General features: G+C 55.6%; 9 protein-coding genes across 9 annotated transcripts; 6 read left to right on the top strand and 3 right to left on the bottom strand.

Annotated features, from left to right (window-relative positions):
• Positions 1–2,585: 2,585 nt before the first annotated feature.
• Positions 2,586–3,334, top strand: VTJ04DRAFT_4158 (uncharacterized protein; the record flags this gene model as incomplete). The annotated part of the gene is made up of 2 exons (XM_069362137.1): positions 2,586–3,064; positions 3,121–3,334. The coding sequence occupies 2 exons, from the start codon at positions 2,586–2,588 to the stop codon at positions 3,332–3,334; spliced, it is 693 nt and encodes a 230-aa protein (XP_069219114.1).
• Positions 3,335–4,155: 821 nt separating this feature from the next.
• On the top strand, positions 4,156–5,370 carry VTJ04DRAFT_4157 (uncharacterized protein; the record flags this gene model as incomplete). The annotated part of the gene is made up of 3 exons (XM_069362136.1): positions 4,156–4,209; positions 4,275–4,741; positions 4,809–5,370. The coding sequence occupies 3 exons, from the start codon at positions 4,156–4,158 to the stop codon at positions 5,368–5,370; spliced, it is 1,083 nt and encodes a 360-aa protein (XP_069219113.1).
• Positions 5,371–5,416: 46 nt separating this feature from the next.
• Positions 5,417–5,661, bottom strand: VTJ04DRAFT_4156 (uncharacterized protein; the record flags this gene model as incomplete). The annotated part of the gene is made up of 2 exons (XM_069362135.1): positions 5,417–5,593; positions 5,638–5,661. 2 exons carry the CDS (start codon positions 5,659–5,661, stop codon positions 5,417–5,419), a joined length of 201 nt encoding a protein of 66 aa, XP_069219112.1.
• Positions 5,662–6,892: 1,231 nt separating this feature from the next.
• VTJ04DRAFT_4155 (uncharacterized protein) lies at positions 6,893–8,382 on the top strand (the record flags this gene model as incomplete). Its single annotated transcript, XM_069362134.1, has 3 exons — positions 6,893–7,793; positions 7,869–8,304; positions 8,370–8,382. 3 exons carry the CDS (start codon positions 6,893–6,895, stop codon positions 8,380–8,382), a joined length of 1,350 nt encoding a protein of 449 aa, XP_069219111.1.
• A 271-nt stretch (positions 8,383–8,653) lies between these two features.
• On the bottom strand, positions 8,654–9,026 carry VTJ04DRAFT_4154 (uncharacterized protein; the record flags this gene model as incomplete). Its single annotated transcript, XM_069362133.1, has 2 exons — positions 8,654–8,743; positions 8,877–9,026. The coding sequence occupies 2 exons, from the start codon at positions 9,024–9,026 to the stop codon at positions 8,654–8,656; spliced, it is 240 nt and encodes a 79-aa protein (XP_069219110.1).
• A 504-nt stretch (positions 9,027–9,530) lies between these two features.
• VTJ04DRAFT_4153 (uncharacterized protein) lies at positions 9,531–10,871 on the top strand (the record flags this gene model as incomplete). The annotated part of the gene is made up of 4 exons (XM_069362132.1): positions 9,531–9,571; positions 9,782–10,406; positions 10,474–10,736; positions 10,796–10,871. The coding sequence occupies 4 exons, from the start codon at positions 9,531–9,533 to the stop codon at positions 10,869–10,871; spliced, it is 1,005 nt and encodes a 334-aa protein (XP_069219109.1).
• A 676-nt stretch (positions 10,872–11,547) lies between these two features.
• On the bottom strand, positions 11,548–14,563 carry VTJ04DRAFT_4152 (uncharacterized protein; the record flags this gene model as incomplete). The annotated part of the gene is made up of 4 exons (XM_069362131.1): positions 11,548–12,461; positions 12,525–13,098; positions 13,500–13,556; positions 13,652–14,563. The coding sequence occupies 4 exons, from the start codon at positions 14,561–14,563 to the stop codon at positions 11,548–11,550; spliced, it is 2,457 nt and encodes an 818-aa protein (XP_069219108.1).
• Positions 14,564–15,819: 1,256 nt separating this feature from the next.
• VTJ04DRAFT_4151 (uncharacterized protein) lies at positions 15,820–16,171 on the top strand (the record flags this gene model as incomplete). Its single annotated transcript, XM_069362130.1, has 2 exons — positions 15,820–15,840; positions 15,944–16,171. The coding sequence occupies 2 exons, from the start codon at positions 15,820–15,822 to the stop codon at positions 16,169–16,171; spliced, it is 249 nt and encodes an 82-aa protein (XP_069219107.1).
• A 6,062-nt stretch (positions 16,172–22,233) lies between these two features.
• VTJ04DRAFT_4150 (uncharacterized protein) lies at positions 22,234–24,597 on the top strand (the record flags this gene model as incomplete). Its single annotated transcript, XM_069362129.1, has 3 exons — positions 22,234–23,140; positions 23,204–24,352; positions 24,419–24,597. The coding sequence occupies 3 exons, from the start codon at positions 22,234–22,236 to the stop codon at positions 24,595–24,597; spliced, it is 2,235 nt and encodes a 744-aa protein (XP_069219106.1).
• Between the last annotated feature and the right edge of the window lie 536 nt (positions 24,598–25,133).

Raw genomic sequence — 25,133 nt, 5'->3', positions numbered from 1 at the left:
AGTATATACGTAGTACTATCGCCTACAGCACCTCTAGTTTCTACATACCTACCCAGGGCATTGCCCAGAGCCTAGGCAGGGCCTAGAACTATAACCTACACATAGTTACAGGGGCCTACAGGGCCACACCCACCCACACCTTAGAAACCAAGGCCTAGGTCCCCCCCCTAGATCTCTACCTCAACAAACAACTCGCAGACTTCGAAAAGCAAATCCAGCAGCCAGTCCTACCAAAGGGCCAGAAGCCTACGGAGATTATTACCAGCGCCTACACCAGGCTCTACAAAAGGTTCAGAAAGCCTAGAAGTAAAAAAGGCGCCCAAAGGGCCCAGGGACTACAGGAGCCTACAAAGGTCAAGAAAAGGGCTTTAGAGGTAGCTCAGTAGACTAGGGGCAGGCCGGCGGAGGAGGTACTACGGAAGGCCTGGAAGGAGCAGTAGAAACAGAGGATTCAGGTACAGGGTAGGCGGCCTTGGAGACCGGCTAACTAGGACCCCCCCGATTTCCTATTCACTGACAGGGCCCTGGCTCGCCACCAGGGCCTAACCAAGGCTCAAAGCTCCCTACTCACCCAGGCGAGGGCAGGGGCAGTAGGCCTTAGGGGCTTCCTTTTCAGGGCTAAAGTCCCGGGGATCAACACTCCCCACTGCGCCTGTGGGCAGGGCGAGGAAACCGTGGAGCACTTGGTGGTTTGGTGCCAGTACCCCCCAAGGCCTAGACCCTGGGACCCTCGGGCGATTCGGACCCGCCTGGACCTCTACTACGTACTGCGTGGCAGGGGCGCCAGAGCCCAGAGGCTTGCAAAGGGGGTGGTGAACTGGCTTTTACAGTCGGGGAGGCTCCCAGAGTATAGGCTAGCCGTAAGGCTAGACCTAGGCTCAGGGGAGGATCCGGGCTAGCACTGGCCAGGGGGCCACAGAGGGCCCCCAGGCCGGCACTGGCCTAGCCACTCTTTTCCTTTTCTTCTGTAGCTTTTTGGATTCCTATATCAGTGGTTCTAAAGGAGGGTTACAGGTTTTTCACCCGGCCTACGGGTACGGTTTTCCTGTATACTAGCCGAAGAAGGACCGACGAGCCCTGACCAAGGGCATGGCGGAGTAGGAGAAATAATAATAATACATTTTAACTACTTCTACTATAGGGCAGAAGAATGGAGACATGGTTAAGTAAAGGATGTATATCTTGTGTAGGTAGGAAGGGAGGGTTAATCCTAGCAGGACTTAGTTATACTGTAGTATAACTATATTCCTTTCACCGAGGGTGCTGGAGAGCGGGTCTCGACCTACCACAGAGTGGAGCTCCCCTTGCCGGTACGCGCTAGTATGCCCTTTTCCCATGCCTTAATCCGCACGTTGCAACGCCCATTATTCTTTGCTTTCCTTTCCTTTCCTTCTGCAACGCCGAAGCCCTGGGCAAATACAGTATAGAGGAGGTTGCCGTGGCCATGACCACGTGAGTTCCTTGATCTGCTGTGAAAATGGCCACTTGCAGGGTCAATCAGACGCTGGGTCGAGCAGGTAGACATAGTCTGATGACCGACCCCCCTAAGCTCTCCCCGTTCTTCGTCTTCCCCATCCCGGGTTGATCTGAACAGACCTGACTTCTATGAATGTCTCCCATTTGGCCTGTCCTCGGCCCTTGGGGCCAGCTGTTTTTATTTATTTTTATTTTTTTTTCTTTGTCAGAAACTCAAAACTGACACTGACTCCTCCAATCCTAGCATACAATAATATCGAAGTCTCATGACTAAATGAACATAATCTTTCTACTATTCTTCATTTGTGCAGCCCTTGAATTTATTGACAATGCTAAACAAAGAGACAGTGAGACAAGTCGACCTGTGATTGTTCCGATCATCATTGTGAGTGAGTCATCACTCTAGTCGCACTAGGAGCCGCAGGCTCCAACGGTTCTTTGTGGCGACTGACAGGACAGGGATACCGCCAGTGCCTGAAACAACTCACGGACAATCTTCATATTTGGGTTTGCAAAGAGAATCATGCGTATCATATGAACACGATTTCAAGTTGCTGACATGGATTCCTCCCATTGTTTTTATAATCTTGCATGGGTACAAGGGGATAATAGCGTGGGAATGCGAAACATCCATGAACCATCGGGTTCACCGTCTATTCACACCTCGTAACCCCAAGCATCCTAGGCTAAAGTGAGATGGACACCTGTTATCGCACCACAGACACAAGCGATTGCGCGATCCGGGCGGTTTCAGGAATGCCATAGGAGCAAACCCGGGCATCCCTAGCACTGCAACAGAGGGCAAGGGGGAGGGAGGTATGGTTGTGACACAGGTTGAATTTGCGATCCGCTCACCGCAGGTCGCCATAGATAGATAGGTAATGTCGTGGATTCTGTGGGTTCTATCGGGTAGACCGCCGACTCCGATCCATTAAAGAGGGCATCTGGCTTGCTTGTCCCTCCTCACTCCGTATTTTCCATGAGAATCCCTTTGCTCAAATCACGATACACTTAGACATACTGGCTGCCTGTCCGCCAGACATTCCCATTGTTCAACCATTCGTTTCCGCACCGCCCTCATCGGAACAACCACCAGCAGAGTGCCCACAATGACAGTCATTGAAGAACACCTAGTGGCTTTGGAGGGGATTCCGCGAGAAAAAGTCCTTGACATGGACACCAAGAAATATGCCAGAGTTTCCGAGGAATCCGAGGAAAGCAGCTCGCACTTTGACCAAGCTCTCAAAGGAGACCGATATCTGGTGGTTTCCCCGTACCTCGAACAGGATCATCTACTGGACTTAGAGACTCTTGATGCGGAAAACAAACTCCTTGCCCTGGCCCTCACGAGGTTGAAATGCCTGCGGAACGATTATGCCACAGCACCATACATCGAATCGTTCAACTGGGACGAAATCATCGACACCCTGCGGGCGCTTGCCCACGAAGTCGACCACAGATGGAAGGAAACTTCCTTCTTTGTTGTTGCCTTCAGGTCCCGGATACCGCCGACGACGGTGTATGCCGACCTCGGGGTCCTGGACAAGGCTGCCCACGCCGAAGCGACGGCGAGCGGCGGCTTCCTGAAGTATGGTCTAACCATTGGCCCTTGATCTCGAATCAACCTGCTGACATTTGACATAGGTATTGGTTCGGAACACCAGACACCGAAGGCCGGAACCTGGCGACCTGCATCTGGCGGTCGTTCGAGGACGCGAGGAGAGGGGGCGCAGGCCCAGCTCACCGAAAAGCGGCGGGTGCGGCGCGGTCAATGTACTCATTCTGGAAGATCGACCGCCTCAGGCTGACAATCCGGGACGATGTTAGCAGTTGGGATATCTCGAGCTGGGAGGAATGAAGGGAAGGAGGCGGGGTAGAAGATAGGTACCTTTGCACGCCATCATAAGGGACGCGATGAAATAATGACAAGCCAAAAGAGAAGCGACAACGACGATACCACAATTAATAGACTCGATGTAGAAGTATTTGGATAGATGAACGAGAGATGAGCCAAGTTGCCTAGGACAGTGCCCCGAAGGACCTAGAAAACGCCCGAGTTGAGATGAAGAAGAGAGCACTCGGACAGGCAACCACCAGAATTGAAGGGATGTCGTTGATTTAAAGCACATCACTGACACTGGACGTGGGGGGAGTGCGTGGGATGGTTGCTGTTTTGGGCATGACCAGCGGGTGAAACTGCAAGCAATTGGCGGCAGCGAACTCGAGCCTCCATCATGGCGATGATATCATCCAGGCCTTGCGACGAGAGCAACCGGCCAGGGGAGAATACCCATGACGGTATCACGGTATCAGCCTGTATGGGACAGACAGGCAGACGTACTGTGTAATTCTGGCGTCGTTTTCAGCCACATTCCGCTGCGCACACCAGCCACCGAAAGCTCTTTGAGGAAGGTTCCGGCGGCCCCGCTTCCAGGCCTTGGTGGGTCACCCCACCTTTCACCTGCGTCCATTCTCTTTCATCCAAGCTGCGGCACTGCCTGGTTTGTTGCCCACAAACGGATACAAGATTTCCAAAACTGCAAAAGTCCACCACCACCACCACCAACACCACCACTACCACCAACGGGAGTCGCAAATCCAACCCCGACAATCGACCAGCAAAGCCACTGTCTCAGCGCCCACTTACCGCCAGAAATATTGACTGCCACGATAAGCGCCATGGTCGACACGCAAAAAGATGTGCCGTTCAAAACGGCGCAGGTCGAGTCTTTGGTACGATCCAGCGATTTTTGGGTCGCAAAGTATTCCCGGCCCGAGCTGGACTAACTGGGCCACAGGTAGTGATGAAGATTGTCAAGCATTGCTCTTCGGCATTCCCAACGACTGCCACCGGGTCCCTGGTCGGGATGGACGTCGACGGCGTGCTCGAGATCACAAACGCCTTCCCTTTCCCAACGTTGGACGTCTCCGCCACTGACGGCCATCAGGCCGATGCCTCGAATCTCGCGGCGGCTGCTCCTCGTGCTAAGGCCAACATTGCCTACCAGAATGAGATGATCCGCCACCTCAAGGAAGTCAACATTGATGCCAACAACGTCGGGTGGTATACAAGCGCGACCATGGGCAATTTTGTCAACCTCACCTTCATCGAGAACCAGTACCATTACCAGCGCGAGAACGACAAGACAATTGCGCTTGTCCACGACGTCAGCAGGAGCTCCCAGGGCGCCCTGAGCCTCCGGGCTTTCCGCTTGTCACCGGAGTTTATGGCGGCGTACAAAGAGGGAAAGTTCACCACCGAAAGGTCAGTTGGATCTTTCTCGTCCATGCTTTTGGTAGCAAAACACATTGCTGAGTCCATTACTGTGCAGTCTGCAAAAGTCCAAGTTGTCATTCCATGACATTCTCATTGAGGTGCCAGTTATCGTCCACAACTCGCACCTGCTTACTTCGTTCCTCCACCAAATCCCGGCTCCTCCCGAGTCCTCCGAGATCCCTCTCCCGACTTCCCTTGACGACATTCGCCGCGACCCCGCCCCGTTGCCGCCACACCCGTCCTTCGACACGCTGGACGTCTCGATTGATCCCTTCCTTGAAAAGACTTGTGACCTGCTGCTCGACAGCATTGAAGCCCATTATTCGGATCTGAACAACCACCAATACTACCAGCGGCAGTTGGCCCGGGAGCAGTTCAAGATTTCGCAATGGCAGGCGAAGAGGAAAGCCGAGAACGCGGCGCGCCTGGCAGCCAAGCAACAACCGCTCCCGGAGGATGAGTGGCAGAGGCTGTTCAAGCTACCGCAGGAGCCCAGCCGGCTCGAGGGGATGCTTAATGCTCGGCAAGTCGAGCAGTACAGCAAGCAGGTGGATGGCTTTACCGCCACCGTCACTTCCAAGCTGTTCGCCGTGAGGGGGAATCTGTTGCCCGAGTAAAAATACCCCGAGGTATTTGCGCCGGAAGTCCGTGATAGGGTTGTGGTTATTGGTCCCGGCAATGATCGGATATACCTTGTGTCCATTGGGTCTGGCGTTCATGGGTCTGGGGGCGCAGCTGTGTGTTACGCTGGGATGGTTTCAGGACAACCCGCGAAGCCCCAAATCGCTCACTAGGAATTGATGGCCTCTCTTTGCGGTCTTGGGAGATCAACAACCAAGGCTAACTCCTGACGTTAGACACTTGGTGCAGCTGTCCTTGGTTACGTGACACATCGTAGACGGCTCCATACCAGGCGCGACGACCACTCTCCCTGGTCGATAAAATTGAATGGGCTGTCTGGGTGAGAAAATACGGCAACAGTTCGTGCCACGACACGGCCCTGTCGTTCCACTTCAGCCACCCGGGCGATGCTCAACCACCCTGGACGAGATCACGCAGCCCCCTGCACCTTCGTTCGATGCCAGTGTCAAGATAGCTCGTGTGTATTGTTGTCGGGTGTTTAAGCCAGATGGACGACTGGCTTATGTGTGATAAGGTGGGGATGGACGGGTTTGGGGCGATTTTCTTCACCGACAACCATCAACCAAGTCCGATGAGACCTCTTGCATATCCTCGTGTGCCTCTGGCCGTGCCCAACCTCTGGAAAGACCAATCTGATTCTGGCGGTCTACTCCATACCCCGAGACGAGTAAGAGGATGCGTCCGCGGGGGGGGGGAAGACTCCTCTCTCCAGATCGACTGGGTGTGGATTGGGCCGCTCGATGAGACGCTTGATGGATATTTGGTGAACATGTCCGAACATGTCCAGGCCATCTTAGTTGTAACACAATCCTTCTTGGACCCGTCGCTTCTCCGGCACCCGAGACCGTTACTGTCGCTCACCGACTGTCGATTGTTCAGTTAGCAACCTGCTCGACTTGTGAAGTTAACTGACCTGGTCGCTTGGATAGTCTCCAAACTGGACCGGGCAGAGTCCTGTCGATACCAACCTGCCTCACCGCCTCCCGGTCTCCGGTGCCCCATCTTGACGCAGCTACTGTGTACTTTGTTATCCTGAATGTCTTATCCGCTACCTAAGGTAGGTACCCTGGTCAGGCACCTATTACATCAGGCATCTCGACCTCTCGAATGAAGGAAACCGGACCTTCCAGGTTGGAGGCATCTGTGCCTGCAAGTGGTTTTCGGCGACCCGAACCGTTTCCGGGTGTCCCTCCCCCAGTTCCATTGGCTTGGGCAACGCTTCCGTTCTCCTGCGTCCCTCCTCCCGAAACGGGCGAGTTTTTGACCCCTCACCCCACCGGATTTTTTTGTGCCCCGCTTTTTAACAACAAAACCGGATCGGCCATGAGGACCCCGCCCCCGCCCCTTGAATATTTTCCGTTCCTCCTCCTCCTATCTTGACTTCCAGGTTCTTGCCATATCCTCCTCTGCTCTCCGTCTGCCAGTTCTCCCTCCCCTCCGCTCACATTGGTTCTCACGCACACTTTCCGACAACCCAATCACTTTACCACCGACAGAATGGCCGCCCCTGCCCACAAGTTCAAGGTCGCCGACCTGTCCCTCGCCGCCTTTGGGCGCAGGGAGATTGAGCTCGCCGAGAACGAGATGCCTGGCCTCATGGCCATCCGCAAGAAGTACGCGGCTGATCAGCCGCTCAAGGGTGCCCGTATCGCCGGCTGCCTGCACATGACCATCCAGACCGCCGTCCTGATCGAAACCCTCGTGGCCCTCGGCGCCGAGGTTACGTGGACTTCGTGCAACATCTTCAGCACCCAGGACCATGCCGCTGCTGCCATTGCTGCTGCTGGCATTCCCGTCTTCGCCTGGAAGGGCGAGACCGAGGAGGAGTACAATTGGTGCCTGGAGCAACAGCTCGTCGCTTTTAAGGATGGCAAGAAGCTCAACCTCATCCTCGACGACGGCGGTGACCTCACCCACCTCGTCCACACCAAGTATCCTGAGATGCTCAAGGACTGCTATGGCGTGTCCGAGGAGACCACCACCGGTGTCCACCACTTGTACCGCATGTACAAGAAGGGTGAGCTCCTGGTCCCCGCCATCAATGTGAACGATTCGGTCACCAAGTCCAAGTTTGACAACCTCTACGGCTGCCGCGAGTCGCTGATTGACGGCATCAAGCGCGCCACCGATGTCATGATTGCTGGCAAGATCGCCGTCGTTGCTGGCTACGGTGATGTCGGCAAGGGTTGCGCCATGGCCCTGCGTGAGATGGGCGCCCGCGTCCTCGTCACCGAGATCGACCCCATCAATGCGCTCCAGGCCGCCATGGCTGGCTATGAGGTCACCACCATGGAGAAGGCGTGCAAGATCGGTCAAATCTTTGTCACCACCACCGGCTGCCGCGACATTCTTGTTGGCAGGCACTTCGAGCAGATGCCCAACGATGCCATCGTTTGCAGTACGTGCCTCCCCCTATGACTTATCCCGCTCCATATTCGCTCTCAGAACCAGGTTACTGACACGGCAAACACAGACATTGGGCACTTCGACGTTGAGATCGATGTTGCCTGGCTTAAGGCCAACGCCGCGTCTGTCCAAAACATCAAGCCCCAGGTTGACCGCTTCCTCCTGAAGAACGGCCGTCACATCATCCTGCTGGCCGAGGGCCGTCTTGTCAACCTTGGCTGTGCCACTGGCCACAGCTCCTTCGTCATGTCTTGCAGTTTCAGCAACCAGGTCCTCGCTCAGATCATGCTGTACAAGAACAATGACGAGGAGTTCGCCAAGAAGTATGTCGAGTTCGCCAAGAGCGGCAAACTCGAGAAGAAGGTCTACGTGCTGCCCAAGATTCTTGACGAGGAGGTCGCTCGCCTCCACCTGGCTCATGTTAACGCTGAGCTTACGACCTTGACCCAGGTCCAGGCCGACTATCTCGGTCTGGCCATCGAGGGTCCCTACAAGAGCGACCAGTATGTCTCCATCGTTGTTGTTCCACCTCCTCTTTCTGAAGCGGTTACCGCTAACAACCCCACAGCTACCGTTACTAATTGCGGCCTTTTCCTCCTGGCCCATCTTACATATCCCGGGGCGATCGGTGTGGTGTGGTGAGATGCCGGGGTTGTGCTCGGACGATTGTCTTTCAACACGCATGGTTTGCATGGCATAATGGGGTTTCGGCATGGTATAAAAGGGCAAGGGGATATCTGGTACACATTTTCAACAAAAGTACGGCGTTGGGCTTGGGCTTGTGATATCCCAACTACACCAAATGGGGCGGCGTTGAGAACCAGACAGGGATTGTCATAAGCATGAGCCGGGTTAATTCACCTGTAGAAAGGCAGATGGGCAAGCATCAGAGAGAAACATAGACCCCGTCAACCGGGGCTCTCTGGAAATATCACTCGGGCTCTATATGAGAGCCGAATGGTGATATTACTGATTGTTGGCCATCATAGGTGAAGTATCTTTTCTGTGGGCATTTCTTGGGTGTGTGTAAGAGCCGGGCAGTGGGGGTGAGCAAGCAGACAATGCCATTACCAACCGGCGTGTATTGGGGTTTGGATGTTGCGTATGCCCCGGCTCGAGTTCCGGGGAATCGGGACGCAAGAACCCGGTCCATCACACATATCAAACTGGATGCAGGCCATGCCTGCATGAACAAGCACGGCCCCCGGATGCCAGCGCCGGACATGCTCTCAAGGGGGTACAACCAATCGTCAAGCCCATTTCGTCTCACAAAGCCACATATGTCCCTGGAGCTACCTAAGGTTAATATTAGGTTGGACATGTGGGGGAGATACATACCCCTAGGTGCCTGTGCCTGGGCCCCATGTGCACCTGTATGTATGTTTCTGGGTGTTGTTGATTTGTTGAAATCAGGGCGATAAGACTGCGTCGTCCCTAGATACCTGTTTTGCATGTGTGCTTGCCTCACTCCTTCTTTCTCTTGACCCTTTGCATACTTAACAGGTCGTCTTTAGATCCATCCCCATCCTTCTTGCCATCTTGCCTATTGTATATATATCCTTCGAGTCAGGCCTGCTCCCATTCCGTTCTTGTACACTGAGGTTTCATCGGCCGCCATTTTCTCTCCACATCACGGTACCACCTCAGCTAACTCAAACACCACGCCCAAACCCTGACATCGCTGATTTATCATACCAGCTCAAGTTGTGTGTTGTGGTCACTGCCCACCATGTCGAAGCCAAAGGTGCTATTATTGGGACAAATCGAACAGTAAGTGTTGCCTGTGATTCGGAATCCATGTATGAGCCGCTGCTCTCTCTTGTCGCCTGCATCACGGAGCGTCCTCGCCCAGAGACTCACGGAGTGACTGGAATCAGAGGCGGATTCCGCAGCATTGCTCGTTGGGGACACCATAATCTCCCCAAGATCATCATTATCTGCCCCCAGAAGCCGACCAGTCATTAACTTTGCGGCATCTAGTGCTCACGCGGCCTGGGAGTCCATCAAGTCCATCGCTGAAGTCATCACGCCGGTGTCCTCATGCCGCCGAGACTTCCTTGTTGAAGCCTCGTCTGGAGGATTCGACGGATGTGTGGCGGCATACCGCACCTTCGATAGCGTTGCTATAACTGGGAAGATTGACGCTGAGCTCTTGGATGCGCTCCCTCGCTCTGTCCGTTTCATTTGCCATAACGGGGCAGGGTACGACCAAGTAGACATCCAGGCCTGCACCGCCCGTGGTATCCGCGTCTCGAATACCCCGACGGCTGTTGATGACGCAACCGCAGACATGGGAATTTTCCTGCTCCTGGGCGCCCTCCGCAACCTTGCCGTCGGCATGGCGGCTCTGCGAGAAGGCAAGTGGCGAGGAGATCCTCTCCCAGAGCTGGGCCGTGATCCCCAGGGGAAAATCCTCGGCATCCTTGGTATGGGTGGCATCGGCCGCAACATGGCAAAGAAGGCACGCGCTTTTGGCATGAAGATTTGGTACTATAACCGCACCCGACTGGACCCAAAGGTCGAGAAAGAGGTTGGGGCCAAGTATGTCAGTTTCGACGAGCTGCTGGCTGGCAGCGACGTGTTGAGTCTCAACTTGCCCCTGAATGTGAGTTCCCACTTTCCTACTGATATTTCTCTTTCCATACACGTATGCGCGAACTGACAACTTCTAGGACGCCACCCGCCACATTATCTCAAGACGGGAATTCGCCAAAATGAAGAAGGGCATCGTGATTGTGAACACGGCACGCGGCGCCGTCATGGACGAAGACGCTTTGGTGGAAGCACTGGAGTCAGGCCAGGTCAGCTCGGCAGGTCTCGATGTCTACGAGTTTGAACCCCAAGTCCACCCGGGGTTGCTCAAGAACCCTCGTGTCCTCCTGGCCCCACACATGGGAACATGGACTGTCGAGACGGAGACCAAGATGGAGGAGTGGTAAGTGAAACCATCATCCGAGCCCAAGTCCAGGACGGTCACTAACATCTTGGACACAGGGCCATCGGCAACCTTCGTCTGGCCATCACAGAGGGCCAGCTTCGCAGCGTTGTCCCGGAGCAGCGGGATATGTAACAACAACCAAGACAGACTCGGGATACGTCGATGGTGATAGGGACAGCGGTATGAAGAGGGATGCGGTAACTTCATAAACTGGGCGTGGTATTGGTTTCTTCCGGGATAGATTAGATCGATTTTAGGGAGAGGGCATACCGCCACATGTACCGTAACAACATATTGCATAGACTTGGGTGGTTGCACAGCCGCGGAAAGTAGACTTTTGTGTCTCTCCTCTAGAGACAATTAATGCTTTTCCCTAAACGCCTCTAACCCTTAACCTACAACACAAACCTCAGTAATCGATGCTCGAGGGACGGCACCTTACCAGAGTCTAAAAGCCAACACCCTCTTACTTGTCACCCCAACCAAGACAAACGAGCCAGGCAATGGTGTGACACACCTTGGCCATGGCGGGCCGAGTGCTACCCTCACTGTCCTCCCCTTTCCTCCACAATAACCAAACCCAGCAACAATATGTCTGTGCGACATGATTCTAACAATGGATAAAATAAATATACAACCAAAATCCAACAAAATGTAAACCGAGCAGAAGCAAGCTGGCGGTGCCGGTGTGCGGGACACCAACTCCCCAATAATCTATCCCATCTATGTACAAATGTTTCCCGTGGTCAACAAATCAAAATGCCAGCTTGCTTACTGCCCGAGAATACACTCCGCCAAGCCATGTCTCTTAAACCGATACCTGATCCTTGCCGATGGCCCTGCATACATTGACGCCCGGGCGAACGTAAGCGCGGTACGCCAGCTCGGAGAAACGGCGGATGATGTTGGTCGTGCCTGTCGCGGTCGATTCATCTCGGATGAACCTCGTGGCTACGGCAAGCCTGCTGCGGGGATCCGACTCTTCCAGACGCTGAGGGACATTTTGCTCGTTGTGGATTGCATCCCAGTGCCTCGTGAACTCCCGCAGCACGGCTATGCTGTAGATAACGTCGCGATTCTCGCGGCCATCGAGCAGGCTGCGCATCGAGTGAAGACACCGTTCCCTTGCTCGGATGTCATCGTGACTTGAAGACGAGGTGGCCTGGAGCAGGAAATTGCCCAGCTGGAACCAGAACTCGAATTCATTCCGGCGCACCGGGTCGATGCTCGCAGCATGCGGAGGGGTGAGGGGGTTAGACATCAAATTCTCGCCTTCCAGGAGGGCCTGGAAAACCTGGAAGCGGCCTCGTGCCTCCCAACCATCATCCTCGGCAGGCGCCGTGCCTGGGTGGAGTTGACGCTGGGCGAGGGCGGCTGACAGAGGAAGGCGGGCAAGCGACCAGATGACGGATGATTCGAGGTGGCCAGAAGAGACCATGTCGGCAGGATCGGTGCTCTTAATCTTGGAAATTGTCTGGATGAAAGAAGCGAAGACGGAAACGAGGGCCTGGTTTCCGTGAAGCAAGGTCGTGGAGTTGGCAGCGTCCACCTTGTTTGCGAAGCTATACCACCGAGACTCGAAGAAATGGGCGAGACCGGGAGCGTAAACCTCATAATATAGCCTCGTCATTTCATCGAGCGTCTCGGAGGGCGGCGGGGCACTGGACAGCTCGGGAGCTGGGCCGCCGAGAGCGATAAGCTCATCGACTTTCATTTTCTTTGCTGGATGAATCGTATGAGTGACCATGTTCTTGCAATGCTAGGAATGAGAAGGGGCAGACAGACTAGGAGCAGGAGGGAAGGATCCCCGGTAGTGATTCGGGTCACTGGGAGCAGCGCTCTGGTCAGTGCCCTGGGCAGCGCTATTTTGCTGCGGGAGGTAACGGGAAGGCCGAGATGGGTCAGACCCTTGCAGTGCGGGGTCAATGGCAGTCGAATAGTCGTAAGGGCCAGGTTCAGGCTTGACACTCGATGGAGCAGTCGTCGACGGGGTCGAATTAGACGGGGCGTTGGACGGGAGGGGAGGGGGGTATGATGCCTGGTATGACGGGTGAGGCGGGGCCGAGGAAGGCAGCGTCGACGGCAAGGCTGACGGCACCGTCGGCGGGACGGATGAGGACGGGACCGAAGACGGGACTGGAGTCGGCACCGGGGGTGGGACCGAGGATGGTACCGATGACGGGACGGTGGACGGCACAGAAGGAGTGGCGGCGGCGGTAGTCGTGGTGGCGTTGGACTGCGCGTTTTGGGCAGCCTGCATGGAGCTCGGGGTTTGTTGTTGTTTGAAGATGGGGTCGTAGCCCAAGCATTCGCGCTTTGACTTTTTGCAGTTGTTGCACCCGGGCTGCCCCTCGTCGCACTAAACGAAGCGAATTGTCATGTTAGCCATCAGTGTTTGCATGCTTTGGTTTGACAGGTGAGTCAGGGGCAAGGGGTATGAGAGGTTGGTGGTGAGGTGTCAACCTCATGTCCAACAAGAATTGGCTGACAAAAGATTGAAGCCTCCGTTGCGACAACTGCCTTGTCATGTCAGATTTCCGGGGCGCAGCGAGGCCCATGTCGGCTGAGCGAAGCGACCGCAACCGAGATCGCGGCGCGAAGCTTAGCGGCCGAAACGGTTGTTGTTTTGACATGCAACCCCAGCCCAAGGCGCCAGACACACATTCCACGTTGGCTTGTAAAGGGATCAGGAAACGAGGGGCTGATGGGAGGAAAGGAGGCAGACAAGAGGCATAGCACGCATGGCACTAGCTTCCTTACCTTTATCCTGCGCTTACGACAGGTCAAACAACCGGTTTTTGTCCGGCGCTTGATCTCCTAAGGGTCGCAGCCAAACGGCACCCGCGGTTAGCACATCACGATATTCCTCGGCCATCAAGAACATGCAGAGGGTTCGTGGAGAATTCCGGTACCTTTTTGTGCCTGCCTCCGCTCAGGGCCAGTCGCGGATCGTGAGGCAAGCCGGGAGGGATGGCGTAACGCATGGGGTTATGGTCCGGCAGGCCGTACATGGGGTGCGGATGGACGCCGTAATAACCCATGGGCGGCGGCGGCGGCGGCGGAGCCATTGTGGCAGGAATATGGCTGGCCAAAGGAATGCCGTGCGGCGGCTGAGGCTGGGGCTGCCGAGGATCGAGGGTCCGCATGCTCGGGAGGGTCGGGCTCGGACGGTAGGGATCCGGAGGCACCGGGTGCGCGTACATGTACGGCGTGGTCACGGGCGGCATGCCGACAGGCGGATAGGCCGCCGGGCTCGCGTAGGTGACAGGCTGGCGCGGGGGCCCGGGAGGTGGCTGTGTGTTGGACATGTCGGGGAGGATTGGTGTTGCGGCGGCGCCGTTGTGTTGCGTGGTGCTGGTGGTAGTGGTTGGAGTGCTGGGGACAACCGGCGCTGTGCTCGCGGGATGTGCAACGGGGGCGCGATCGCTCAAGCGCGGGTCGACTGGGAAGACGGCGGTACCATTCGAGATGTGCTTCGCGTCGGCGTGTGCGGTAGAAGTGGCAGGAGGATAAGCAGCGGTGCCTGGGCCGTGCTCAGTTGAGGGAACGTAGTGGGAGTAGTAGCCGGGCTCGACCGTGCTGCTGTTCGGCAAAGACTTGGCGGGCTGCGCGCGGCCCTGGCCGTCCGTCAGGGGCTGGGGAAGCTGTGGGAGCTGGTGGTCAGGGCGGGAATGGTGGTGATGATGTTGTTGGTGGTGGTGCTGCTGTTGTTGGAGCTCGACAGCAGGCGCGTCGAAGTCAGGATGCGCGCGCGGCTGGGCGGGAAGCGAGTCCAAAGACGACGACAAGAGTCGTGACGGGCCTCCCTCGGGGGGGTGAGCCATGATGATTGAGAATTTAATTAGATTTTTTATGGAGCCACGATTCCATGGGGCCCAAATAGGGCGACAAGGGGATTCGACGCGACCTGGGGCCGGCGTTCCTGTGTGGACTGACCTGCCTGTTGTTGGTGTGGCTGCTTTTTTTTTCTTTGGATTTGGCTGCAACTCGACTGGGAAATGTTCACTTAACGCAGCTGCAGTGCGAGCTCGGTACGGGAAGCAATCCGCGCAACGGCTCCAAGGGGCATGGACGGGGGTTCCATACCGTAATACCAGGTGTAATATACGGTAACAGCCATCGATTGGCGAGGCCCATAAAGTGAAGACTTGGACCCAGCGCCAGGGGAGGAAGCAAGGCACCGGGACGGCATCCCTTCCCGGTAACTTCCTCGCAGCCTTCCACTCCCACACCTCCACACCCCTCCTTCCTCCAACGGCTACCCCTAACCAACCTTTGTGGAATCCCCTGCCGCCCCTACCCCCCCCCCCCTCTTTGCTTCCTTCTTTCCTTCCTTCCAGGTCACTTCCTTCCCTTTCCCCCCACACCCTCGTCAGGTCGTCAAACTTGGCTACCTGGCAGGTAGGTTCCTCATCTCAGTCACTTCTTCTCCTGGGAAAAGCAACCTTGGAATTGTATTCACTTTACATCACTTGTGTTGTGTTGTGTTGTGCTGAGGGTCATGCTCCGCCGGCCTGTCTGAAATTCACAAGACAACCTGGAAGTCTGAACAGATGAAAATCTCCGGGGTGCTGTTCACTTCAATGGACCCCTGGACCATAATTTCCAGGTTGCGGTGGGGTTGTGCAGAGAGCTCACGGCCTGTTTCACGCTTCTTCCGGTTGCATCTGGATTGCCCAAGAACCAACAACATTTCATGGGGGATTTCGCTCTCTCGCCCCCCAAAACATCCGTCACTGAGCATGGGTCGTACCCTATTGAAATGCGTACACACGTCAAGCACAGCACACTCTGCCATGCCTCGAGCTACGAACCCCCAACGCCGGCTCACTTAGCTCTTCTTTTCTCATTCAGGCACAGAATCCAACAAACTGCCTGATGCGACAGCCGTTGGGGTGACTAACTAAGCCAGTGGGCCTGGATAACTGTGAAGTCGGTTGTTTTGTGGCCAAGTGGAGGGGGGGATCGTTGACGATTCAGACGACGGAGAGCATCCAAGAATACGCAAGTACTCATATGTGCAGAGGGCGACCGACTGATACAGTTGGCAGCGCTTCGTGCCTCGCGATGCAGAAGGACAATGCTTACCACCCTGCAATTCGTACGTGCGACGTGCGTATGTACAGACTGAATACACTACTTTGTACGCACAAGGTCACGACACGAATCGAGAGGGACGAGATTCGATCCCCCGTGACAGGCAGCTTGAAAAGCCCGGTTGGGCCGCACGGACTGGCCCAAACAATGTGCTGGATGGTGTGGTTCGAGAAGGTCGGCTATCTCGTCTGCTGCTCCGCCTCCGCCGCCCCTCGCTGGAGCCGATGCGGGCAGAAGCGAGCGAGCACAAGCAACCGGCGGTGGGTCTCCAGCGGATCTTTGGACATGCCAGCCGATGCCCCAGGATCATCAACGGCGACTACGGCACGCGCTAGCAAGCCAGCCGATGATGTGCTAACACAATCCTCCGAAAGCTTGAGGGTACGTAGTCGGCTCTCTCCTTGAGGTCACGTTCATGGCCAACACTCGATCAGCACTGATTCCTACGGGGAAGTCACCGAGGTGTGTCTTGGACACTTGACCAAGGGCGTCTCGTCACATTGGTGCTTAACCTTGATCTTTTGCTTGACAGCCGGTTCTTGGGCATACTTCCCACTGTCTATGGAGGCGGAAGCGTGATGCTAAAAACAAATTAATCTCAACATGCAGCCTCACTCGGGCCAGGGGAGATGTTCAACGACGCGCCCATACCATTTTTCCCGGACCAGACGAGACTGGTCATGTCAAACGGGTCTCATGGTCACAGCTTTGTGGACCAAGCTGTTGCTCGTCCGACTGACCTACCCGACCTGCATGTCATCTGTCGTTCGAGCCATGATCCAGAAGGAGTTGATGGAGGCAATGGGATTCGGTCCAAGGACACGGCCATTGGGGGGAAAGTGGAGGCTTTGCCATCGCAAAATCGCGGCTATCCTCCATGGACGGACTCTTTCGTAAACACCACAGAAGTACCGAATTTATGGTGGAGCAACTGAATCATTGGAGTCTTCGTGCCACAGTCGCCAGCCATTGCCCAACTGGGCTTCGGATACCTGTCGTCTCTCCGGGCCTCTCAACTTCTCCCTCCCGGTGGCCCGGTGTGGCCTGGCACCACCCTTGGCTGAGAGTGTTGGTCTACGGAGATCTGCGTACAAATTCATCGTCCACCAATCCGACGGCACAAGGAGGAATCCTTGCAACTCAGTTCGACCGAGTTACGGCCCGTTTCCCACGGCCGTGGGACGCGCAAAAGGCGTATCCACCAGAAACTCGGCCGCACTTCGTCCCCAAGGATGATGGCTATCCCTTTCCGCAATGGAGGCATCCGAGTTACAAAGGTGGCATATTCAGGGGTACGCCATCGGCACCGCGTGTGCGGTGCTTCGAATAAGCAAGAGATCATCGAGGCACCCGGAGTACTCTACAAGACGAGCCCCGGTAGGCTGGCGCGCGAAGGGCTTCTCGCCAGACACAACCCATCCGAGGCATGCCTTGGAGAGGCGTTGTCACTCGACCAACTGCCGCGCGGACCTCTCTGTGATTGTCGCCAAGGGCTGGCTAAACGACAACAAGCGCCCGTTTACTCGGCCCGTCACGGACGGACACCCCAGCACCCCTCGACGGTGACACACGGCCACGCTGGCCGGACGGGACGATCTGGGAAACAGATGCTCCGAGATTTGCCCTGTTTGCACGGAAAGGACACCTCCACTCGACAACGACATCCGTTTAACCCAGATGAAACGGTCTAGGCTCACAGCCTCGCTTATGCCCGACTGGAATACCCCGGGATCTTACTGCTCGTCTCGAGTCCTGTTGAAGTAACGACATGCTTGTCTGGAAGCAGACGTATCGTCTGGGCTACTTACCACCCCCACACACGACAGCTGGTGGGTAGAAAGGCTCGAGACATTGTCGTGCATGGACTCATACCTCTGTAGGTATGTATGTACTCCGCACATCTCCTGATGATCTCTGTAAAATACTCTTCTCGTTCTTCTTTTCAGCCGGCATTCTGGCCAATACGAACGGCCTGCCGCTTTGAGGATCGGGTATACTGTGAACTGGAGCCGGGCAGCAATCTGAGCCTTAAGTGACCAGAGCGGTCTGTGTTTCTCTCCACTTTGCATGCAACACCGGCCTTTCGTCAACCGACCGGTATTTCTCCCAGACCCTGGTACTCCAGTACCTATGTGCCCAATGGACCTACGTAGGCACGTACGTTCCAGAGCAGCATGTGCAGCACCATCATTGCAAGCTGAGCCTGCTGGAGCGAACTAACCAGGACAGGGGGGGGGGTAGTTTCCATTCTGCGATTCAGATTCAGAATGGAGGGTTCAGATGTGGTGAAATTAGGTCGTATGTAAAACCATTTTTTTCCGTAACCATTGTCACAAACAAATCAACCCGGAAAAGCATACAGCCAAAATGGCCTCTACCCAATTATCACATGGACTTGGAATTTGTCAACCAGGCTGGCGGGTCTTCAAAAGTGCATGAGAGTGAGTTAGCCACAGATACCAACCAGTCCGGGGAATATTCACAATGCATGAATCGTTCATCGGCACGCTGGACCGTGCCTTTCCGGCGCAAGGCTGGCCAAGCGCTCAGGGGCCACACCACCAATGCTCTGGGAGCATGGCAACTTGTTAACTTTGCTACGAACGGTAGATGGATTGTGTGGACATACGTATGTATGTTTGTGTACGTACACTACGGCGGGAGGCACAGAGTAAGTACTACGTCCGGACGGAGTGCAGTAAGAAAATCCCGCTCTCACTCTATCGACTGCTCTTCGACCATCGAGTACACACCCAGGGCTGTCGGGCCATATTGTTGGGTATTTGGCTGATGTCCATGTGGCAGTTTAGGCTTTAATGGATGACCCGGAAGGTCACCCCGGGACGTGGTGTTCTGGTTGTTTTCTGGAGCCCGCCAAGTCACGCTTCCACGCCTTCTTTGGGAGGCTTGCATAGGCGACGGGTATCGAGCTTCGGAGGTATCGAACGTATCGAATTTCTGCTCCCGTGGGCGCGGGTTGATGGGTTGATGTAACCTTCACTTCGGTCGTCTTCTGGATCTTCCCAGGACCTGCGGAGCTACTCCGTAAGTGGCTAGGCGCATGTGGATCTTGCGGGCGCGATAACAGGTTCCGGAAGACAAGCCCGTTGATGGACCAAGTCTGGATGAACCGCTGCTTGGCTTGCTTGCTGCCGTTGATGGTTCTGCAAACGAGGACGGCAGAGCGCAGGGTGGCATCCCAGGTCTCTGTCTTCTGTGGTTGATTCGATGCGGCTAGACGGGCCGCCTTGCCTACTGCTCTACTGTCGTTGCCAAGACCCTTCTCCCTTGCTCCCCACGCCCGCTGGTCCCTCGCCGGCCGTCTGCCGCCGCAAGATGGATGACGCGACACTGTCCCTGGTTTCTGGCTCGACCTTGCAGTCATCCAACGGCCTGATAGGATGATTGTCCCGGCGGCTCGTCCGTGGTCACCCGTACGCAGGAAAAACGTACCTCTTTTTTCCCTATTATTATTCTTCCATCCACGAGCATGTGTGAGAGCTACCTACCTTCCCTAGGCTCTGCTGACAGAGAGGTATCGGAACCCGCGGGCTCGAAGAAAGCAAACTTGGTGAGGCACCATATGACAACGAAAATCGAACAATAATGAAAGGGGTAGGTTAGACCGAAACTCGATGAAGATGTGGTGAAATGGGTTACACCCAGTGTCAAGCCACGTCTGGCCAGGTTCCCGGTGGAAAAGGGTTTCGATGTTAATTCTCGTTGGCCATGACATCGGAGAACTATTAGGGCCGAACGTGGTGAAGAATCCATGACGCCTCTGGTTAAGACCAAGCAATCCTATGGGCGGGGTCTGGGGGAAGGCCATCGGCGGCAGTGTGATACTATATGTGTTGAGGTGGGAAAAGACCTCCGATCACTTTGACAGGAAAGCCTTGGGACCTACGTAGACAACATACAACTTGGGCTGAGGGTGTGTATCGACGACAACACTGACACGCGGCGTACCCAGGCCCAGTTCTCCCTGATGGTGTCTGAAGCATCCTTTTTGAAAAGAGAGGTGATTCCCAGCACTGAGACCTGACAGCAGTCAATCTGAGTAGGAGGTTATTCTCCGTGTAACACAGAGACAGCGCCCCCCGGAATCCTGTCAGACATTAGCTAAGTACTGTACCCAGGCACAAGTTGAAGATTGTCGGTTATCTCCATGAGTTACACAGAGGACGGGCACCCGGCTTAACCATCCCACGCGTATAATCACGGAAAGGGGGAGGCGCAACATCCCACAAATTGGTTAAATGATCGGAGTGGTCACTGCAGGCTTCCTCACTTCGTTTTGTTGGCTCTGGAAGCACCACACATCGACTTCTCGACATGCCGTAGAGTCTTAGGAGAGGGCAACACCCCAGGAACCGAACCGAGGCATTCTTGACTCAAGAAGATGGTCGCCAACGGCACATGTTGCACCATGGCACAAGAAACCGGATGCCAAAGGAAGCCGGATGCCGTACGTACATCGAGTTGCGGTCGAACCACCGGGACATCCCGCGGCGATGGAGGCTTGGGTGGGTGGCTTTGGAGGGGTTGTGCCAATGGCGTTGCTCCAGCCTCGAAACAAACCGCCACATGACGCCACAGTTGAGAAGTTGTCATGGTGCTGAGACCCACCAGCATCAGCAACCAACATGGACCTTCGAAGAGTCAATCGAAGATTCGGACATCGACGACATAGCCGGGCATCCGAATCAACAAAAAAGGCCCACCCATAAAAACCCAGAGCACATTGACGTGGCAAAGGCTGGGATAGCCTCACGAGCAGACCTTACTCAAACTCGGATCCATTCACTCCACCAAACTGGCTGGACTTTTCTGGAGAAAGTCGGCGGCCAAGAGGTCCAGGGACGAGGGCACAGCTCAAACAGTTGCTTCACAGGCTTCGGAGAGCACAAACTCCGGTGCTATGACGGAGCCTTCGTCCCCGCCTCAGCTGACTCCTCAGTTTTGTTTTTCGACTTCTACACTGAGAGGCATGCACGACCCCCCTCACAAGAAGCCCCGAGTTTGGTCTGTTCTACTTCTATCTGACACGGCCTACAGAGTTCCTTCGGTTATCACGAAGCTCGATTGATGACACCATAACCCAGAACTTGAATGCTCTCGAGACGCCCTCCCGGGCGGGGTTTGATCCGGCGTCAACATCCCGTCTGGGACCGCGGCCGCTTACGCACCACATAGATCCCGCCGCATGCAATTCGTTCAAGGACAAGGTACTGTTCCCATCATGGCAGGTTCGGTCCGACGTCCTGAGTTACTGTTCCGTGGTAGCCACTAGTCCGGACCCCGATGACCCAGAGAAGGCACTCAGGGAGGCCGAGAACGAAAAGAACCGCGAGCGCGTCGTGGACGAGAGACTGGACCCCTATTCGGCTCGATTCTTCCCGACGGAGCCGCGGACGGAGCAGTTGGCTCTCATCCTCCGGCAAGAGATGGGTGTCGAGAATATCGTCCGGTCCCGGACATGGGACGTTGTCCGGCAACGGTGCGGCGGTGATGCAGCATTGGTCAGTTGGGAACAGGCCTTGGCGGAATGGCGAAAAGCCCGCGGATTGTCACCATCACCAACAAGAGATGGATGACGAGTCGGCGGCGGACCTTGTGCACGGGCATGTACAATGTAGGTGTGTGATATGGGTCTGATGTACATACGAGTACGTGCGTATTTCATGGAGGTGGAAGGCCTTGTCTCGTATAGTCCAACCAGCGCTTAAAAGACCAACTCAAGTCTTTTATTTCAGTCTTGTGAAGCTGTCAGAGGTTGTAGCTATCGTTGATGAGACCTGGACTGGGTTTCCACGGCCAAGGTATGGTATGGACAGTAAGGAACTACGAGTATGCCATATGAGGGATCTACGAGTCGGTATATAGAAGCTTACCTTAGGTACGAGGTAGACACCTGCACCTTGGTAGCTGCCCGCTGGGGGATTTTAGTGGGGCTTTGGGGAAAGCCCCTCCATGAACTGAAAACAGCAACCCTCTGCCGCGCCAAGACACAAATCCAACCCCGAAAAGAAATGCAGTATTCGGCGCAGAGATCAAAACCATTCGCATCCTCCAAAGACCTCGACGCTGCCTGAAGCCTCGACGTAGGGCACTCAACAAAGCCTTTGTGGCGACACGCAAACGCTAACCGCGGTGCGTCGCCCGCCCCAGTTTTTATAGGTATACCTGGTCCCCAACGAAGGTACGCTACCAAACAGCCAACCCGACACTTTTCTCCGTCCCCGCCCCACGCCGCCGCCTCCCGTCGCCGTCCCCGGAGTTCAAGCAGGTCTTCCTCCAACCAACTTCCTCGATTTCAAGGCCGCCCTCAGCGCCCGACTTGCTTTGTCTGCGCCCTCAGCAGCCTCCGTCGAGACCGATCCTTCTGCCCATCCCGATGCCGCCGCAAACATTAAGTACGAGAGAGGCCAACCTCTTTCGTACCGTCATCCGGTACTATGAGGACAAGCAGTACAAGCGCGGCCTCAAGGCCGCCGAGCAGATCCTCAAGAAGAACCCCAAGCATGCCGACACAATCTCCATGAAGGCCCTCATCCTGAATGCTCAGGGCAAGACAGAGGAGGCATTCGCCCTCGCCAAGGAGGCTTTGACCATCGACATGAAGTCGTACATCTGCTGGCATGTCTACGGCATCCTGTACCGGACCAACAAGAACTTCGACGAGGCCATCAAGGCTTACAAGTTTGCCCTGAAGCTGGAGCCTGATTCGCATCAGATCCAGCGTGACCTAGCCGTGCTGCAGATACAGATGCGTGATTACCCGGGCTACGTCCAGAGCAGGTTCAACATGCTCAAGGCCCGGCCTCAGCTTCGCCAAAATTGGACTGCCCTCGCCATTGCCTACCACCTCGAAGGGAATCTCCAGCAGGCCGAGAACATTCTGACTACCTATGAGAAGTCGATGACTGTGACTCCGCTGCGGACGGACCTCGAGCACTCGGAAGCCCTGTTGTACAAGAACACCATCATTGCCGAACTGGGCGATATCCAGCGCGCACTGGACCACCTCGAGACAGACTGCAAGAACTGCTTGGATCGCCTGGCTGTCATGGAGCTCCGCGCCCGCTACCTTTCCGAGCTTGGTCGTAAGGAGGAGGCCGCAAAGGCCTATCGCGCCTTGTTGGATCGGAATCCCGAACACTCAGACTACTACAGAGGTCTGGTTGCTGCCCTTGGCATTCCAGATACCGACGAGGAAGCTCTTAGCGCCGTCTATGCCGAGTATGCAGCCAAGTACCCTCGCTCCGACGCAGCGAAGCGTCTTCCTTTGGATTTCCTTACTGGTGAGCCATAAATCATCCGGGTTTATAACTTTCACCCCTTGTTAATTCTCGTGATGCCCCCAGGTGACCGATTCCGCGCTGCCGCCAAGGCTTACCTGAAGCTCATGTTCACCCGGGGCGTGCCCTCGACATTTGCCAATCTCAAGCACTTGTACTCGGACCCCTTCAAGAAGGAGACCTTGCCTGCGTTGGCCGAGGAGTACCTGCAGGAGCTCTCCGAGTCCTCCAATGCCGAGTCCCAAGAGAACACCGACAGCTCCAAGGGAAAGGGCGCAGCCCTGTACTTCCTCGCCCAGCACTACGACTATCACATGTCCCGCGATCTTGCGAAAGCCACCGAATTCGTCGAGAAGGCCATAGAGCTGGACCCCAAGAACGTGGATTTCCACATGACCAAGGCCAGGATATTCAAACATCAGGGTGACCTGGCCAAGGCTGCCGAGGAGATGGACCACGCCCGCTCGCTGGATACGAAGGACCGTTACATCAACTCCAAGGCGGCCAAGTACCAGCTGCGGAACAATGAGAACGAGAAGGCTCTAGCAACAATGGGCCTGTTTACGCGGGCTGAAACGCAGGGAGGACCACTCGGTGACCTCACGGATATGCAGTGCATCTGGTTCCTAACGGAGGATGGCGAGGCCTGGCAGCGGCGCGGCAATGTAGGGTTGGCCTTGAAGCGGTACCACACCATCTTCAACATCTTCGACATCTGGCAGGAAGACCAGTTTGACTTCCACAGCTTCTCGCTGCGTAAAGGACAGATCAGGGCATACATTGACATGGTGCGTTGGGAGGATCGGCTGCGCGAGCATCCCTTCTACACCCGCGCCGCCCTCAACGCCGTCAACCTGTACCTGGAGATGTACGACAAACCCCAAGGCGGAGCGAACGGAGTGGAAGGGGCTCAGGGCAATGGGGAAGATGCAGCAGAGAAGAAGAAAGCTGCCAAGAAGGCAAGGAAAGAGGCCCAGAAGGCCGAGCGCGAGGCGGCCGAGAAGGCAGCGAAGCAGGATCCCAACAAGTCAGGTGCCCAGAAGGGTAAGGAAGGGGAGGAGCCAAAGAAGAAGGATGACGACCCCAACGGCCTGAAGTTGGCCGCGACAACTGACCCTCTTGGCGATGCTATGAAGTTTCTGGGGCATTTGCTCCAGTTCAGCCCCAAGAACATCGAGGCTCAGATCGCCGGCTTCGAGGTCTTCATCCGCAGGAGTGAGTCCATTCCTTCCAATGTCCTTGCTGTCGTTGATGCTTGTGCTAACGGCGTGATATCTACAGAGAAGTATCTCTTGGCCCTGCGCTGCTTGAAGGCGTCTATCGCCATCAACATGGAGCATCCCAAGATTGTGGATCAGGCCTCCAGGTTGCGGCAGGCAGTGAGCAGTGCTCTCGACTCGTTAGCGCCCAAGGTCAAGGAGGTCATCGAGGCGGAGCTTGCCACGGTGCCTGGTGCCTAGGTGGCGTGTGTGCCCGTGCAGCTCTAGACATCTCGTTTGTTTCCTGGACAGGCAGGCATGGTGAGGTTCATGTGCTAGCAGGTTGGAAGTCCGGGTTTCTCATCTTGTTTGTAGCATGTATCCCGCTTCGCCAAACATCTCGTGGGCGTCATTGTCAGCCCTGGGATTGGGGGTCAACTGGGTGCACATCCGGATCACGGTGTTGTAGGGGTGGTAACAAAAATGAAAAGCAAAAAAATGGGCGTCTACTGTATAGAGAGCACAGGAAGGTAGATGGCTTGCATGGAATCTGGACTCGTGTTGCCGCTGGACGCGGGGACACTGTGAAACCAGGTCACGACTTTGTGCGGATCTGCCGACTTCTATTCAAGGTTGAGGCGTGGTTGGTGTTGGGTGTGTCGACAGGGTTCACAAGTCCAAGAGCCCGTGACTCCATGGGTGGACTATGGAGTAATTACCTTTACCTTTGCTGTCCTGTATCTGAGCCCGAGGTGACTTTTAAGGGCAAATAAGCGTCCTGGAAGGAAGAGCATCGC

This window comes from Mycothermus thermophilus, assembly GCF_041956435.1.
Source record: "Mycothermus thermophilus strain CBS 625.91 unplaced genomic scaffold VTJ04scaffold_3, whole genome shotgun sequence".
In the NCBI taxonomy this organism is placed as follows: Eukaryota; Fungi; Ascomycota; class Sordariomycetes; order Sordariales; family Chaetomiaceae; genus Mycothermus; species Mycothermus thermophilus.
The sequence above is the reverse complement of the archived record's forward strand: the minus strand, read 5'-3'. Positions and strand labels throughout refer to the sequence as shown.